Source organism: Nicotiana tomentosiformis, chromosome 10 (assembly GCF_000390325.3).
Source record: "Nicotiana tomentosiformis chromosome 10, ASM39032v3, whole genome shotgun sequence".
In the NCBI taxonomy this organism is placed as follows: domain Eukaryota; kingdom Viridiplantae; phylum Streptophyta; class Magnoliopsida; order Solanales; family Solanaceae; genus Nicotiana; species Nicotiana tomentosiformis.
Window position 1 is genome coordinate 51,167,149 of NC_090821.1, and position 15,640 is coordinate 51,182,788.

Consider the following 15,640-nt stretch of genomic DNA (forward strand, 5'->3'; position numbering starts at 1 on the left):
TTTGGAAGTAAGTGGACGGTGAGAAATTTGGTTCTAAGGCTTGCCAGTGTGGGTGGAAGGAATAATATTCAGCTGAGATGGCATTGTCGAGCCTATGTTTATTGGGGTGACGTGGAGTCACCCGCGAGTATGTGTATGATGAGTACATTTAGTGATTTGATGACCTCGAAGTGCTATTGGGCGCGTTCGAGGACGAACATTTATTTAAAAGGGAGAGAATATGACGACCCGACCGGTCGTTTTCGAAAGTAGCGCCCCGTTATGTGGCTTAAGTTCTCGAGAAGTTTCGTAATGTATATTATGACATGCGTGTGTGGTCGAGATTGATTTTCAGATGATTTTGAATTTAATTGAAAGAATAATTCCTATTTTGAAACTTAAATAAAAAAGGTTGACCGGAATTTGACCTTTGATCAAACGACTTCGGAATGGAATTTTGATGATTTCAACAGCTTCGTATGGTGATTTTGTACTTACGCGTGCGTCCGGATTTAGATTTGGAGATCCAAAGGGTAACGTGAAGCATTTCAACAAACAATTTGAAAGTTGAAAAATTATGTCATTTGGGAGTCCGGGAGTTGAACTAGCTCCATTATGTCATTTGAAACTTGTGAAAAATTTGACATCATTCCGGGTTGATTTGATATGTTTCGGCACGCGTTTTGAAAGTTTGAAGATTTGGAAGTTCATAAGTTCGATTCGTGGTGTGATTCGTAGTTTCGACATTTTTTGATGTGATTTGATGCCTCGACTAAGTTCATATTGTGTTTTAGGATGTATTGGTTTATTTGGTAGAGGTCGGGGGGCTCGGGTGGATTTTGAATGGTTAACGGATCAATTTTTGGACTTTAGAAATGCTGAGGAGTTCTGGACTAGTGCCATCGCACCTGCGATGGATTTGGTCGCAGGTGCGCAGTCGCATAAGCGAGGAAGTAGCTGCAGAAGCAACTGGGAAGGATTAGGCCAGAGGCTACAGGTGTGTTGTTATTTTCCGCACCTGGGGACGCAGAAGCGAGGTAAGCGCAGAAGTGCATTTGAAGCTCGCACCTGCGTTTGCGCATAAGCAGACTTTTTGCCGCAGGTGCGATGGGTTCAACTGGCAGTGGACTTCGCAGAAGCGACAACGCAGATGCGCAAATTGTTTTGCATGTGTGATTCTGGGCAGAAACATAAAGGATCGAAGCCAGTCATTTTTCATTATTTTGGTTGAGTTGGAAGGCTCGGTTTTGGGCGATTCTAGAGAAATTCTTCACGCGTTTTGTTTGGGTAAGTGTTCTATATCTAAAATTGGTTGTATTTCATGATTATATGGTTATTTTCATCATTTATTAGTGAATAAAATTGAAGAAATTGAGAAATTTGCATAATGTTTCATAAATGTAAAATGGATATTTAAAGGGCGATTCATTATCGGAATTTGGTAATTCTTGAGTGTTTGGACTCGTTATCGAATGGGTGTTCGGATTTTAATATTTTGGTCGGGTTCCGAGGTGAGGTCCCGGGGTTTGACTTTTGGGTTGACTTTTAGTTCTTGTAAAAGATTGAAGCTTTATTATCCGAATTTGTTTTTTATGAGTTTTATTTATGATTTGAAGTTATTTTGGTCAGATTTGTGCCGCCCAGAGGCTGTTTCACCCGAGAAGGACATTTTAGAGTAACAGTCTAGCTTCTTTGAGGTAAGTATCTTACCTAACTTTGTGTGGGGAAACTACCCCTTAGGATTGGAGTCTTTGTGCTAATGTCCAGTGCTCTTAGGCTCATATGTCCATTAAATATGAAGTTGTTTTGTCATGTTAAATTCCTCATTTACTAAATTCACCCTTACATGTCTTAATTGGAATTAATTGCTTCATGTTCTACCCTTATTGATGATTAAACTCTTATGTGCCTTAACTGAAGTTGTTTCCCCCTTTTATCATCATCCTATCCTTTCGTAATTGCTTAACCATAATTGAAATCATTATTATCTCTTCCGTAATTGCTTAACCTTAACTAAATATATAGTCTCCCACAGTGATATAAGGAATGTTGTAATTCATTTACGATTTGAGACTACGAGGCGGTACCTCGGGAGTGCTCTTGTTGTCATTTCCCCTTTTCTGTGCACTTGTCTTGATTTTTGTTTTCCGTAGCATACTATTAATTGTTTTCCTATGTGTTGCACTATTTGCTCAGCTCTGTATAGTTATTCTTGTTGTGTTTGTCACTGCTTCAAACTTCATTGATGCTTCTATTAAACCGTACATTTCGTGGTGATCGTTGTTTATGTGCCATTCACTGACTCCACTCTTATTTTTTGATTGAAGTTATGGTAAAACACTTGCTCAAGCATACACGTAGTTAAATCACCCATATCAGTTTTAAAAGGTGAATCCTGATGACATTAACCATTATACGTACTCGTCTTCTTGCCTTCTGTGTGAGTATTATTTTATTGTCACGTGAGTCGTCTGTGCGGCTATGAGTGGTAATGTGGACACAAGATGACAAGTGATAAGGGATCATGAATTGAGACCCGTGAGCTGTGATTATGAGGTTCGGTACCTCATGGAAATGCTTGAACCGATTTGGTGTGAAAGCAGTTGTTCTCATTGAGTTGTTGCTGGTTTTTCCTTTTTTTGGTTTCCCCAGACTTAGACTGTGATTAGATACCCTACAACATTATTACCTGACTGTTTCCTGGTGAATATTGTTTTTACTAGTGTATCATTGCAAGTATTTTTGTATTCCTTATCCTTCTTAGCTTTATATTAATATTATTTCTTTGTTGGTTCATCTACACACTTGTTCAGGTTGTTTAGTCTGGTAGGTGTCTTGACTGTCCCTCATTACTACTCCACCGAGGTTAGTCTTGATACTTACTGGATACCGTTGTGGTGTACTCATACTACACTTCTGCATAATTTTGTGCTGATCCAGGTGCCTCGGTTCTTATTGATTGTTAGTTAGCTAGTTATGAATGCTCAAGGTAAACTTGTCGTCGCGTTCGCAGGCCTCAAAGTCACCTTCTCATATTTTCATTCTACTATTTAATTCTATCCAAACAATTGTATTTAGGAATTTTCTAGCAAACTTAGTAGAGCTTATGCCTTGTACTATTGATTTGGGAATTATAATTTGTATAAGATTTTTATCTCGTATTTTTCATTTGATGGTTGAATTCTACTAATTATTTAGTAAGTATTAGGCTTATTTAGTCCTAGGGACTAGGTGTCGTCACGACATCCTACAGAGGGAAATCGGGGTCGTGACAACTACAGCCCAAGTCAACAAGTAATATCAAAGACATCGAATAGCTCATCGAAACAACAAGCAAGCCATGTAAGGTCTATGACAAACACAAGGAAAAGCATATCATTACATAAAAATCACCAACACAATGTCTCCAAACCATCACACATCATCCATAATATTGTCACCCTTATCTCTCTGATAGGCACCCGTATCACTCCGTGTAATAGCGACCCTTATCACTTCGCCCGGACAATAACACTATAGCCACCCTTATCTCTCCATACATTCAACAACAGTGAGATGCCACCCTTATGTTCCGCATAATAACAATGGTGAAGTGCCACCCTTATACTCTGCATAACAACAACAGTGAAATGTCACCCTTATACTTTGCATAACAACAACCAAAACCACACAACAATTCATAAATTCTAACATCATAACAACACGACGTATTAACTCGTAACACAAGTGTCCATAGGCCACAACCTCTCTACAGATCCAACAATATCAATATTTCCGCAACAAATAGCCCTTGGCTCAAACACAATGTGTAAAATCTCAATAACAACAAAAGGAATGGGAAAGTAACTCAACAGGTAATGACACCCCCTTTTTACACAACTTCAGTTAAAATAGATTAATGACTTTCGATAGCCTCAATTCCAATTAATTATTTAAGGATAAACTCGATAGTGAAAGTATTTTCATGAAATGGAAAACTTCGGATTCCAGTGTATGAATTAGGCTAAAAATGAAAGAGATGGCACAAAATAGTACTACGTCTAAATGCATGAGAATAACCCGGCAACAAAGGATATCGTATAGAATAATTTCAACTAAGAGTAACTCAACAATTGAAGACATCGCATAATGATAAAAGTGGTAACAACTTCAAATAAGCATACAAGTCTTTCACCTAACACAATTCCACATGTGCTAATAATTCCAATTAAATATATGAAATAAGCCTAAGAGTCTAAACCGGACAATTTCTATATATAAGGACGAGTATGTACTCGTCACCTCGCGTATACGACTTTCACTTAACACAAATAACACAAACGACTCAAATCCTAAGGGATAGTTTCCCCGCACAAAATTAGGCAAGATACTTACCTCAAAGGAGATACTCTAAAATGACATTCTTGTATGAAACAACCTCTAGACGGTTCAAATCTAGACAAATAACTTCATATCATGAATAAAACCATAGGAAACAAATCCGGATAATAAATATTCGATCTTTAATTAATACTATAATGTCAACCTCGGGCTCGCACCTTGAAACCTGACAAAATTCACAAAATGCGAACACCTATTCTGATACGAGTCCAACCATATCAAAATTATTCAATTCCGGTATCAAATCGTCCTTCAAATCCTAATTTTACATTTTTGAAATATTTTACAAAAAATCCCATTTTCTCTCATTCAATTCACTAATTTAGTGTTAAAAGTAAAGATGGAATCACAAAATATAATTAAATCCGGATAAAGAATACTTACACCAATCAAACACGTAAAGAACCCTTCCAAAATAGCCCAAAATCGAGGCCTCTAACTCAAAAAAGTGAATAAAACATCAAACCCTCAAAATATATGCTTCTATCCAACCCTTTTCACATTTGCAGACAAAATGCCGCACATGCGGCCTCGCATTTGCGAGCCATCATGTCGCATCTGCAACATCAACTTAAAGAACCATGACTGCACCTGCGGAGAATTATCCGTACCTGCGACCCCGCAGAAATGGCAGTCTCACCACAAAAGCAGATACCTAGCTCGCCGAACCGATCCATAGCCCACAGAAGCTCTTGCGCATCTGCGCTTATTCCTCCACAAAATCAGAATCACCATACGATATCAACAAAGTCAACTCACGGTCAAACCTCTCAACCTTCCAAACCTTCAACTTTTTAATTTTTGCCAAAATGCATCAAATCAACCTACGAACCTTCAAAACCAAATCCGGACACACGGCTAAGCCCAAAATCACTATACGAAGCTATTGGAATTATTAAAATACTATTCTTGAGTCGTCTACATAAAAGTCAAACTCCGATCAACTCTTACCACTAAAGCTTCTAAGACAAGAATCATCCTTCCAAATTAATCCCGAATCATCTGAAAATCAAACTCGGCCAAACACGCAAGTCATAATACATAATACGAAGCTGCTCAAGACCTTAAGCCACTGAATAGAATGCTAATTCTCAAAACGATCGGTCGGGACGATACACAATGCTTTAAGTTACAACTTAAAAAATTAAGAATAATGAATCCAATTTTGGTCTTACTAAAATTGTATAGGAAAAAGAAAAGGTAGATGATTATTAAAAAAACTTTTATATATATAAAGTAGAATGTTCCCTAGCTAAACAGATTTATTTGTTATTTATTATATCATACTATCAAGCCTTTGGTGCCTCTGCTGCTATTGGTGGCGCTTCTTTCGCTTTCGTTAATATGGCTTCCCTATTTGCAGCCTCTACTTCAGGTTTTGTATCCTTGTATCCATTTTAATCATGTAAAGCACTTTGCCCCCCAATAAATGTTATTATTGGTCAAAGATTTAGCCGTCAAATTACATTCAGCCGCAATACACTTTTTTTTTTTTTACTGAAAAGAGATTAATATTAGTATGATATGGAATAACAATTTCATGTTTAGCATAATATCAACGCTCTAGTTATCATACCATTCAGCAAATGGCATTTACTAATGAAGATGACTTGGGACTATTTCAAAGGCTACCAGACCATATTAAGCAAGAACCATAAGCGGAAATGACCATATCTTAGATCTTTATTAATAATAAAAGTTATAGTATAACATTTACAGCAACAAAATTTACACAGCACAAATCAAGCCTGTGGCGCCAGTAACTTTATCTCAAGCCACCTCATTCTATAGTATTGGAGGGTAACTACATTACATTTGAAACTCTTATTACGCTAGCCTTAAATCATTTGAATTCTCTTTTATTCTACTATAAGTACAAAGGAAATAAAAGATCTTCTCCATAGACAAAAAACATTTCAGGGGTTCATAGATTCCGAGCAGGAGTTTGCTACCATAATTAAACCCATTAGACACCCACAATGATAATTGGTTAATGAGATATTTCTTGGCCTCACCTTCCAATATCGACCAAATGGAGCAGTATGTTATATCTAAGTTTCAATGATGATAATTGTGCAAAACGAAATTCTATCTACTTTAATTGTAGGAATCAAGGCATTGTCACGCCCCGTTTGTTTTCTCTCGAAACTAAATAAAATAACTAAATACCTAGCCTTATCGGGCCTTCAACAAAGATCCATGTTCAAAGCATGATCATCGGTCCATAGAAGAGCCCATACCAATTTAATGAGCCACAGCGCCAAGTGTTGCACCACTTGGAACAACCAATATAGATATACAATACATGAGAGGGAAATAGAGTACTAGGGATAGTTTTGGAGGTTGAAATAATGACTTGGACCAAGCCCTAGTATGTCAGAGTTCACAAGAGTCTCAATTGGACCCCGATCAGTGCTCACACTAGGGAGGTCGACAACAAAACCTAGATAGCCTTGGCTTTCAGCCGGCTAAGAATGAAGGATTCAAAATAGCATAAGTAGCAAGTAAGGAAGGTGGATAGTGATGGAGGGACATAAGTTAGATGATACACTTATAATTAAAATAGACATAGTCAAGTTGAGCATACGAAACAACTAATCAAGCAGGCCACAAGACTTTGTTAAGTAAAACTTCATCATTTAGCAAAGTAGCCCATAACAACACCGTATTAGAGGGAGGAACATGTTTATAAAATTTTGACAAACATTAACACAAACAGGTTGAGACCTAAGAAGTCTAATTTAGGTTAAGTATACATCTTAGCATCAATAAGATAGACATATTAACTCTCATCAAGAAACAGGGCAACATTGAGACATGATAGGGAGCACAACATATGACAAAACCACATACGGGAAGGCTCAGGGGAGAAACAAGTTTGCAGTCACAGATGCACAATATAAACAAGTTAAAACCTAAGAGATGATGCTAAACACACATCCTAGTGTCATGTTAATTAGTATTTAGATATGATGGGGATGCACATTATGGCAAGCAAAATAATTACTGAAAGAATAGGATATCAGATGAACCATAGACATGCTGGGGAGACATACTAGCATAGAAGAAAGGTCATAGTCGATAGAAAATGGTCATAATACAAATTGAAACATATTGTACATATAGGAAAAACATTACAGAGATTCATAGCACTACAAGATACCAAACAGCACATGTAAATATTTTGAGATTGACACAATAAATTAATTAACTAAAGAAGGTCTAAGTTATGCCATAAAATAAAATTATTCAAGCAGGGCATGGAAGACAAGTTGAGGTAACTGTTAAGATCTAAGTCAATCACTAATGGGTATAACGGCTCATGTTGAGTGACACAATAGCAGGGGAACATGTTATAATTAATACATGAAGTTCTAATACAAGTGTGAAGCATTCATTATATAGATTAAGGACAAGGCAAGTAAGCAAGTTTTAGGGAATGTTCAGGCACCAATACACTAGTTAAACAAACTTAAGAGAATCAGATTATCCAAATTAGACTTAAGAAATCTCAAAACTAGCAGCATTAAGAGGAAGTTAGATGCTAAAGAGACTTAGAATACAGTAGATTTAACAGAATCGCTCACAAAATAATCTAGAAAATACATTAAGCTATGCATTTCAGAGGGGAGAACACATGTGAATCAAAGACACATAAAGGTGAAATTGCAAAGTCAAGTATCTTACCAGTTAAACGGACAATAATAAAGAAGAAAATATCCACAAGAACCTAGAAATATCGATGCTTCAAAGTTCCCAGGAACTTCAAAAGTACCTCGGGCAATGCTCGCACCAATAGAAAATTCGAGCAGTAGACTCTCAGTGGCCTTGGCTTTCAGTCTGCCAACATAAAGCACAGAACATGATAATGAAGGAATTAACAGAACAAGCCTCGAGTTTTAGTGAGATTTTAGTGACTCAAAAGTCTGTCTCAAAGGGGAATGGGGAGGGATTTATATAGCAGAAAAAATTGAACAAACACATAAGGAAACGGAGTAAATTAAGCAACAAGTAAGGAAAGACAAGATGCAAATCAATTTGAAATCGATTTAAGAGAGGAATTCGGTAAACCCTAGTTTTTTAGAGAAAGTGTAAATCACATAAATTCAAATGAAATCGGACTAACATAATAAGTGTTGGATGTATGTGGAAGAAATAATGCTCAAAATCAAAGATTTGAACATCTTTGGTTCGATTTCGGAATGTACTGCTTGCCATGTTTAGGCAAGCACCTAGGTAACACCACATACGGACAACCAGTATCAAGAGAAGACCAATAAGGTAAGTGAGGTTAGGGTTCGTGAAAGAGAAGGGAGTGGAGAGTGTTTTAGGGCGGCTGGGTGGAGTGAGTGCGAGGGTTGGGGTTAGGTGGTGGATAATTAAAAGAGGTGGTTAATCGTGGGCCGTTGATCTTAGAGATCAACGACCAGAATTTTAAGAAGCTTGGGCGGGTCGTTTTAAGTGGGTTCCGACCGGGTTCTCACAAGGGTCATTTGGTTTGGGCTTTAGGGGGTTGGGTCAGATCTGCTCGGTTAATTTGGGTCCAAAAAATAGGCAAGAAATTGGGCTATTAATTAAATACCCCGAATTGTATCAAAATAATTTATGGAAACTGCTTAATAAATCAATGCAAATATTATTTATGCACTGAAATGCTTAAAATAATAACTTTGTATTATAAAAGTATAAATTTGCTATTTTGACATAAATAATATAGAATAAAGAGCCTTTATGTATGAATACATGCCAATAATGCAAAATTAGATAAATAGCTTTAAAATGCTAATATAATTATATGAAATGAAATAAAATATTTCAAACATATATTATATGTGCAAAATAATAATTTTAGGTAACTAGTCAACACAAAATAATTTAAAGGGATAATTACTAAATATTCATATAATTTAAATGCATGAAAATTAATTTAAAGCTCTAAAATATTGTGGAAAATTATAGAAAATACTTGTATAGGTTTGTAAACTAAATATTGATGCAAATATGCTATTTTGAAAGTGTATATGTATTTTGAAAAATATGAGGGCAAAACTTGGGTATCAACAGCTGCCCCATTTTACCCGGGATTGATGAAAGAGTTGTCGGGTAAAGAAAATGATGACCGATTTTGACCGAATGAGGTGATTTAAAAAATGGAGGCCGAACCCTGGTTCCTGAGTTGCCTACATATCCTTGGTGTTACGGGAATGAGGCCGTATGTAGTTCTGGATCCAACGGTGAACTGAACGGATGGAGTTGTATGTTTCGGAAAGGGTTCTTTTGGGGTAGGACAATATCAGATGAGTTTGCGCGAAATCATGAATGTGAATCTGAAATGTTATTGATGTTTCTCAAAATGAGTATCTGAACGGTTATCAAGTAAAAGTGGGTAACTGATGGTGGTTGGTTGTGTTTGAAATAATTATAGGATATGAGCGTTGAACGGAAACTGGAGCGAAGATTGCTCCCTTTAGGAAAACGGTTACTTCCCGGATTACCTGCAAAACTTAAACACGATGAAAATTCACTTTGGACCATGAAATTTGTCTTTGGACGGTGGGGATGATGTCCTTAGACCATGACGTCCTGGGCCATGAATCTTGTGATAAGGGATTTGCAGGCCATGAGATGATGTCCACGGGCCATGAAAATGATGCCTCTGAACCATGACTCCTTTGAATAATGATGTGCAATACTGAGAGATCCTCAGGCCATGGAATGGTGTCTTCCCACTATGAGGATGATGCCTTCAGACCATGACACATTTGGACAAAATGGCAATATTTTAGCCTATGAAGTGCAAAGATGTGATGCTTGGTCACATGCAAAGATGAGACAAGACAAGGCTTAGTCTTGTGTATGATGAGGGCAGTGCTTAGCCCTAGGTGAACAGAGGATAGTGCTAGGTCTTAGGTGGCATAGTGGGGATAGTATTTAATCCTAAGAAAAAGGCAATGCTTAGCCTCATGCGAAAGAGGAGACAGTGCTTAGTCTTATGCAGAGAAAGGAGACAATGCTTAGTCTCATGCAAAGAAAAGGAGACAGTGCTTAGTCTCATACAATTAGGAGACATTGCTTAGTCTCTTGTAAGGAAAGGCAGAGCTTAGCCTTATGCGATTAGAGAAGCAATGCTTAGCCTCATGCGAAAGAGGAGACAGTGCTTAGTCTCATGCAAAGAAAGGCGATGCTTTATGCAATTTATGAAGGCAATGCTTAGCCTCATGCAAAATAGGAGACAATGCTTAGTCTCGATGCAAGGAAAGGCAGTGCTTAGCCTTATGCAATTAGGGAGTCAATGCTTAGCCTTATGCAAAAATAAGAGACGATGCTTACTCTCGATGTAAGGTAAAAGATGAGTGACAGTAGAGTGTTTCTTAGCTGGAGATGATTGGGATAGATAATCTGCTATCTTAAAGGTAGTGACCTAACGTATCTGCAGATATTATTGTCTTACTGTGCCTGTATCCAAAGAAACATTGTGAGTTTTGCAGGGGAAGTTTGGTTCGCGCTTTTGTCTTTTGCTTTGCATGTGCTCCTGTCTTGAGATCAAGTTTGAGTCACCTTGTGTAGCATCTGGCTATTTATAGAAATAAAGTTTTTCGAAAGAAATGCGTGCATTTGATGAATGTAGTTATTTGAGATATAGTAGTATACAATATCGACTAAGTTAGATGAACCAATGACTGTGACATATTTTAGAGATATTGCGACCTCCTTGCTTTGGAATTTTGAGGGTCCTCCTCAAAATGCTGCCCTAGTTTAAAAGAAATTCTTTGATTGTTCTGTGTATGACGATGTCAGATGAACTTGCTTTAGAATTTTTAGGTCCTTCTCAAAATTCTACCCCAGTTTTCTGATCATTGCAAAAATGATGATTTTATTGAGTTGTGACCGAACCCACAGGGCTGCCTACGTATCCCCTCTTAAATGGGAATCAGGTCAAGTGTAGTTCAGTTACATCAAGTGAAGAAATGTAAACAATCTAAACATAGTATCTCTTGACTACGTCTGAGTTGATAGGTTTTGGCCAAACTTCTCCGTCCATCTCTGCGAGTATGAGCGCTCCTCCTGTTAATACTCGATGAACCATGTATGGACCTTGCCAATTGGGTGGAAATTTCCCTTTGGCTTCATCTTGATGCGGGAAGATCTGCTTCAGCACCAGCGGCCCCGATGTGAATTGTCTAGACCTGGCCCTTTTGTTGAAAGCTCTAGACATTCTGTTCTGGTAAAGTTGACCGTGACATACCGCGTTCATTCCTTTTTCGTCAATGAGAGTCAGTTTCTCATAACGACTTTGTATCTATTCTGCATCATTGAGTTTAGCCTCTTGTATGATTCTTAAAGAAGGAATTTCTACTTCGGCGGGAATGACGACTTCAGTGCCATAAACCAGCAAATAAAGAGTTGCCCCAGTTGATGTGCGAACCATGGTACGATATCCAAGTAGGGCAAATGGTAACTTCTCATGCCATTGTTTATGATTATCTACCATCTTCCTTAATATCTTTTTGTTGTTCTTATTGGTGGCTTCCACAACTCCATTCATTTGTGGCCTGTATGTTGTGGAATTCTTATGCTTGATCCTGAAGATTTCACACATGGATTTCATCAAATCACAGTTAAGGTTGGCGGCGTTGTCGGTGATGATTGATTCCGGAGCCCCGATTCGTTAGACAATACGATCCCTAGCGAAATCTGCAATGACCTTTGTAGTTATAGCCTTGTAGATATGGCTTCAACCCATTTTGTAAAATAATCTATGGCCACTAGAATGAACCTGTGCCCATTTGAAGCGGCGGGTTCGATTGCACTGATGGCATCCATCCCCCAAGCGGAGAAAGGCCATGGTGCACTTGTTGCATTGAGTTCATTGGGTGGCACTCGTATCATATCTGCATGTATTTGGCACTGATGAAACCTTTGAAAATAACTAATGCAGTCTGTTTCTATAGTCATCCAAAAATATCCTGCTCTTAATATCGTCTTGGCTAAAACGAAACCATTCATGTGTGGTCCGCAAGCTCCGGCATGTATCTCTTCGAGCAGTTTGGAAGCTTCCTTGGCGTCAACACACTGTAATAATCCTAGGTCTGGAGTCCTTCTGTACTCCTCCACTTTGGAAAAAATGGTTGGACAATCTTCGGAGTGTGCGTTTCTGAGTATGATTTGTGTGCTCCGGGTACTCTCCTTTTGCCAAGTATTCTTTGATGTCATGAAACCATGGATTCCCATCAATTTCTTCTTCAACATGAGCACAATAAGCTGGCTGATTATGGATTCCTACTGGAATAGGATCGATGAAATTCTTGTCTGGGTGTTGTATCATGGAAGATTGAGTGGCCAACGCAGCTGCGAACTCATTCTGGATTCTCGGAACATGTTTGAACTCTATTTTTCTGAACCTCTTCATCAACTCTTGTACGTAGTACAAATATGGAAATATTTTGATATTCTTTGTAGCCCATTCTCCTAGAACCTGATGTACCAAAATGTCTGAATCTCCAATTACCAGTAATTCCTGAACGTTCATGTCAATGGCAAACTTGAGCCCCAAGATGCAGGCCTCATATTCTACCATATTGTTGGTACATGGAAACCTGAGCTTTGCGGATACTGGATAGTGTTGACTTGTTTCTAACACTAAAACTTCTCCAATTCCTACTCCTTTGAAGTTTGTAGCTCCATCAAAGAACATTCTCCAACCGTCATAGGTTTCGGTGATGTCTTCTCCTATACGAATGATACCTCTTCATCAAAAAATACATTTTCAGTGGTTCGTATTCTCCACCCATAGGATTTTCTGCCAAGTGATTTGTCAACGCTTCCCCCTTGACCGCCTTCTGAGTTAAATAAATGATGTCGAACTCACTCAGTAGTATCTGCCATTTTGCCAACTTTACTGTAGGCATGGGTTTCTGGAAGATATATATTAACGGACCCATTCTTGATATGAGATATGTGGTGTAGGCACAGAAGTAGTGCCTCAACTTCTAAGCTATCCACGTCAAAGCACAGCAGTTGCGCTCCAACAAAGAATACCGTGCTTCATAGGGTGTGAACTTCTTGCTTAGATAGTATATGGCTTGTTCTTTTCTTTCCGTCTCGTCGTGTTCTCCCAAGACACAGCCGAAAGCCCCATCCAGTACAGATAAATAGAGTACCATAGGTCTCCCAGGTTCTAGAGGGACCAGAACAGGTGGTTTGGATAAATATTCCTTGATCTTGTTAAAGGCTTTCTGGCATTCTTCAGTCCAACTTGTCGCAGCGTCTTTATTTCACATTTTGAAAATCGGTTCACAAATCACAGTTGATTGTGCTATGAAATGACTAATGTAATTGAGACCCCCTAAGAAACTCATCACAACTTTCTTGTTCTTTGGAGGTGGCAAATCTTGGATAGCCTTGACCTTTGACGGGTCTAGCTCAATTCCTAGACGGCTGATGATGAACCCTAACAGCTTTCTAGCAGGGACCCCGAAGGCACTCTTTACGGGGTTCAGTTTCAGGTTGTACCTTCGGAGTCGATCATATAATTTCCTCAAATTTGCTATATGATTTGTGCTTCTCTTGGATTTGATGATGACGCCATCCACGTCAACTCTATCTCATCCATGTACACCTCTATCTCTTTGTGTATCATGTTGTGAAAAATAGTTGTCATGGCCCTCATATAAGTGGCTCCAGCATTCTTTAGGACAAACAGCATCATTTTGTAGCAATACACTCCCCATGGTGTAATAAAGGTTGTCTTATGTGTATCCCCTTCATCCATCCAGATCTGATGGTATCCCGCGAAGCAATCCATAAAGGTTTGGAGTTCATTCTTGGCACAGTTGTCGATTAGTATGTGTATATTGGGCAAAGGAAAATCATCTTTGGGACTTGCTCTGCTTAAATCTCGATAGTCGACATACACTCTGACTTTTCCATGTTTCTTTAGAACTGGCGCGATGTTAGCCAACCAGGTCGGATATTCAACCACTCTAGGAACCTTGGCTTTGATTAGCTTGGTGACTTCCTCCTTTATTTTCAGACTCATATCTGGCTTGAATTTTCTGAGCTTTTGCTTTATAGGCGGACATATATGTTTGGTAGGTAGTTTATGAGCCACTTTGGACGTGCTCAAACCGGTCACATCATCATAGGACCATGCAAAGATATCCTCATACTCCTTCAAGAACTGGACGTACTCTGCCTTCTCTGATGGTGATAGGTGAATGCTTACATGCGTTTCCTTAACTGTTTCCGAGTCTCCCAAATTAACTATTTCAGTCTCATCCAAATTGGACTTAGGCTTGTTTTCAAAGTTTTCCACTTCTCTGACAATTTTCTCGAGTATTATATCCTCTTCCAGATCCTCTAAATCATTATCCTTATGTTGCGTTGTCTCATTACATGTCACAGTCGTAAGTTCATCAGGATAGGTAATAATAATGTTGTAGAAAAAAACATAAGAAATAATAATAAATACTAAAAATAACAATGCATTAGATAAATCTTGAAAACATCAAACAAGTATGGCTCGATGACCTGAGAAATTATTTCAAAACAAAACATGCTTAAAACAAAATACTGAAAATGTCTTAAATGCTCATAAAATAGCTTTTAAAATAAATGATGCTAATTGCTAGGCTACCCAGGAACTCGATGGACCCTTGATGGTGCATCAGTCCAATTCTTGAGAATAGCACCCTTCTCCATGGTCTGAATAATAAGGCCTTCCTCCTCCTTCTCCTCAACTATCGCACCGCAATCCATGTCTTCATCATCCAGAAATAGATTCCTTATGCCAGCTAGAACTTCATTTTCTTTTGACTCACAGATCATGTCGGCTTGATGAAATAACTATCTCAAATGTGGTACTGGCTACTTTAGAAGGTAATAAGGACCACGCCATGGTGGTGACCAATTCTGATACTCATGCCATTTGTATTCGTACCCAAGCCCAAATGTTGTGCCGTGACACTTTAGCTGTATCGATTTGGTGATTCCCTGGAAATTCTTACCGAGACCTTTTCCAGGCTTATACCCTGTCCATGCCAATATGCCTTCTATCTTACTGCTCCACCATTTGTCCTTTTCAATTGCATTGACCTGCTCGATGCGATAGAATGTTTCTCCACCCAACTTACTTCTATTCTCGATGACTGGAACAGTCTGATTGGTGTAGATGGGGTTACTTCCATCCCCATGGATGATCACTTCCTGATGGTTCCATTCAAACTTAACGACCTGGTGTAGACTAGAATCTACGGCCCCAGCGACATGCATCCAAGGTCGT

At 38.5% G+C, this 15,640-nt stretch overlaps 1 protein-coding gene across 1 annotated transcript; it reads right to left on the minus strand.

Annotated features, from left to right (window-relative positions):
- Nucleotides 1-11,659: 11,659 nt before the first annotated feature.
- LOC138900155 (uncharacterized) lies at nucleotides 11,660-13,523 on the minus strand. The gene is made up of 4 exons (XM_070186868.1): nucleotides 13,399-13,523; nucleotides 12,974-13,106; nucleotides 12,579-12,877; nucleotides 11,660-11,942 (listed from the first exon to the last, which is right to left on the minus strand). The coding sequence occupies exons 1-4, from the start codon at nucleotides 13,521-13,523 to the stop codon at nucleotides 11,660-11,662; spliced, it is 840 nt and encodes a 279-aa protein (XP_070042969.1).
- Nucleotides 13,524-15,640: the final 2,117 nt, after the last annotated feature.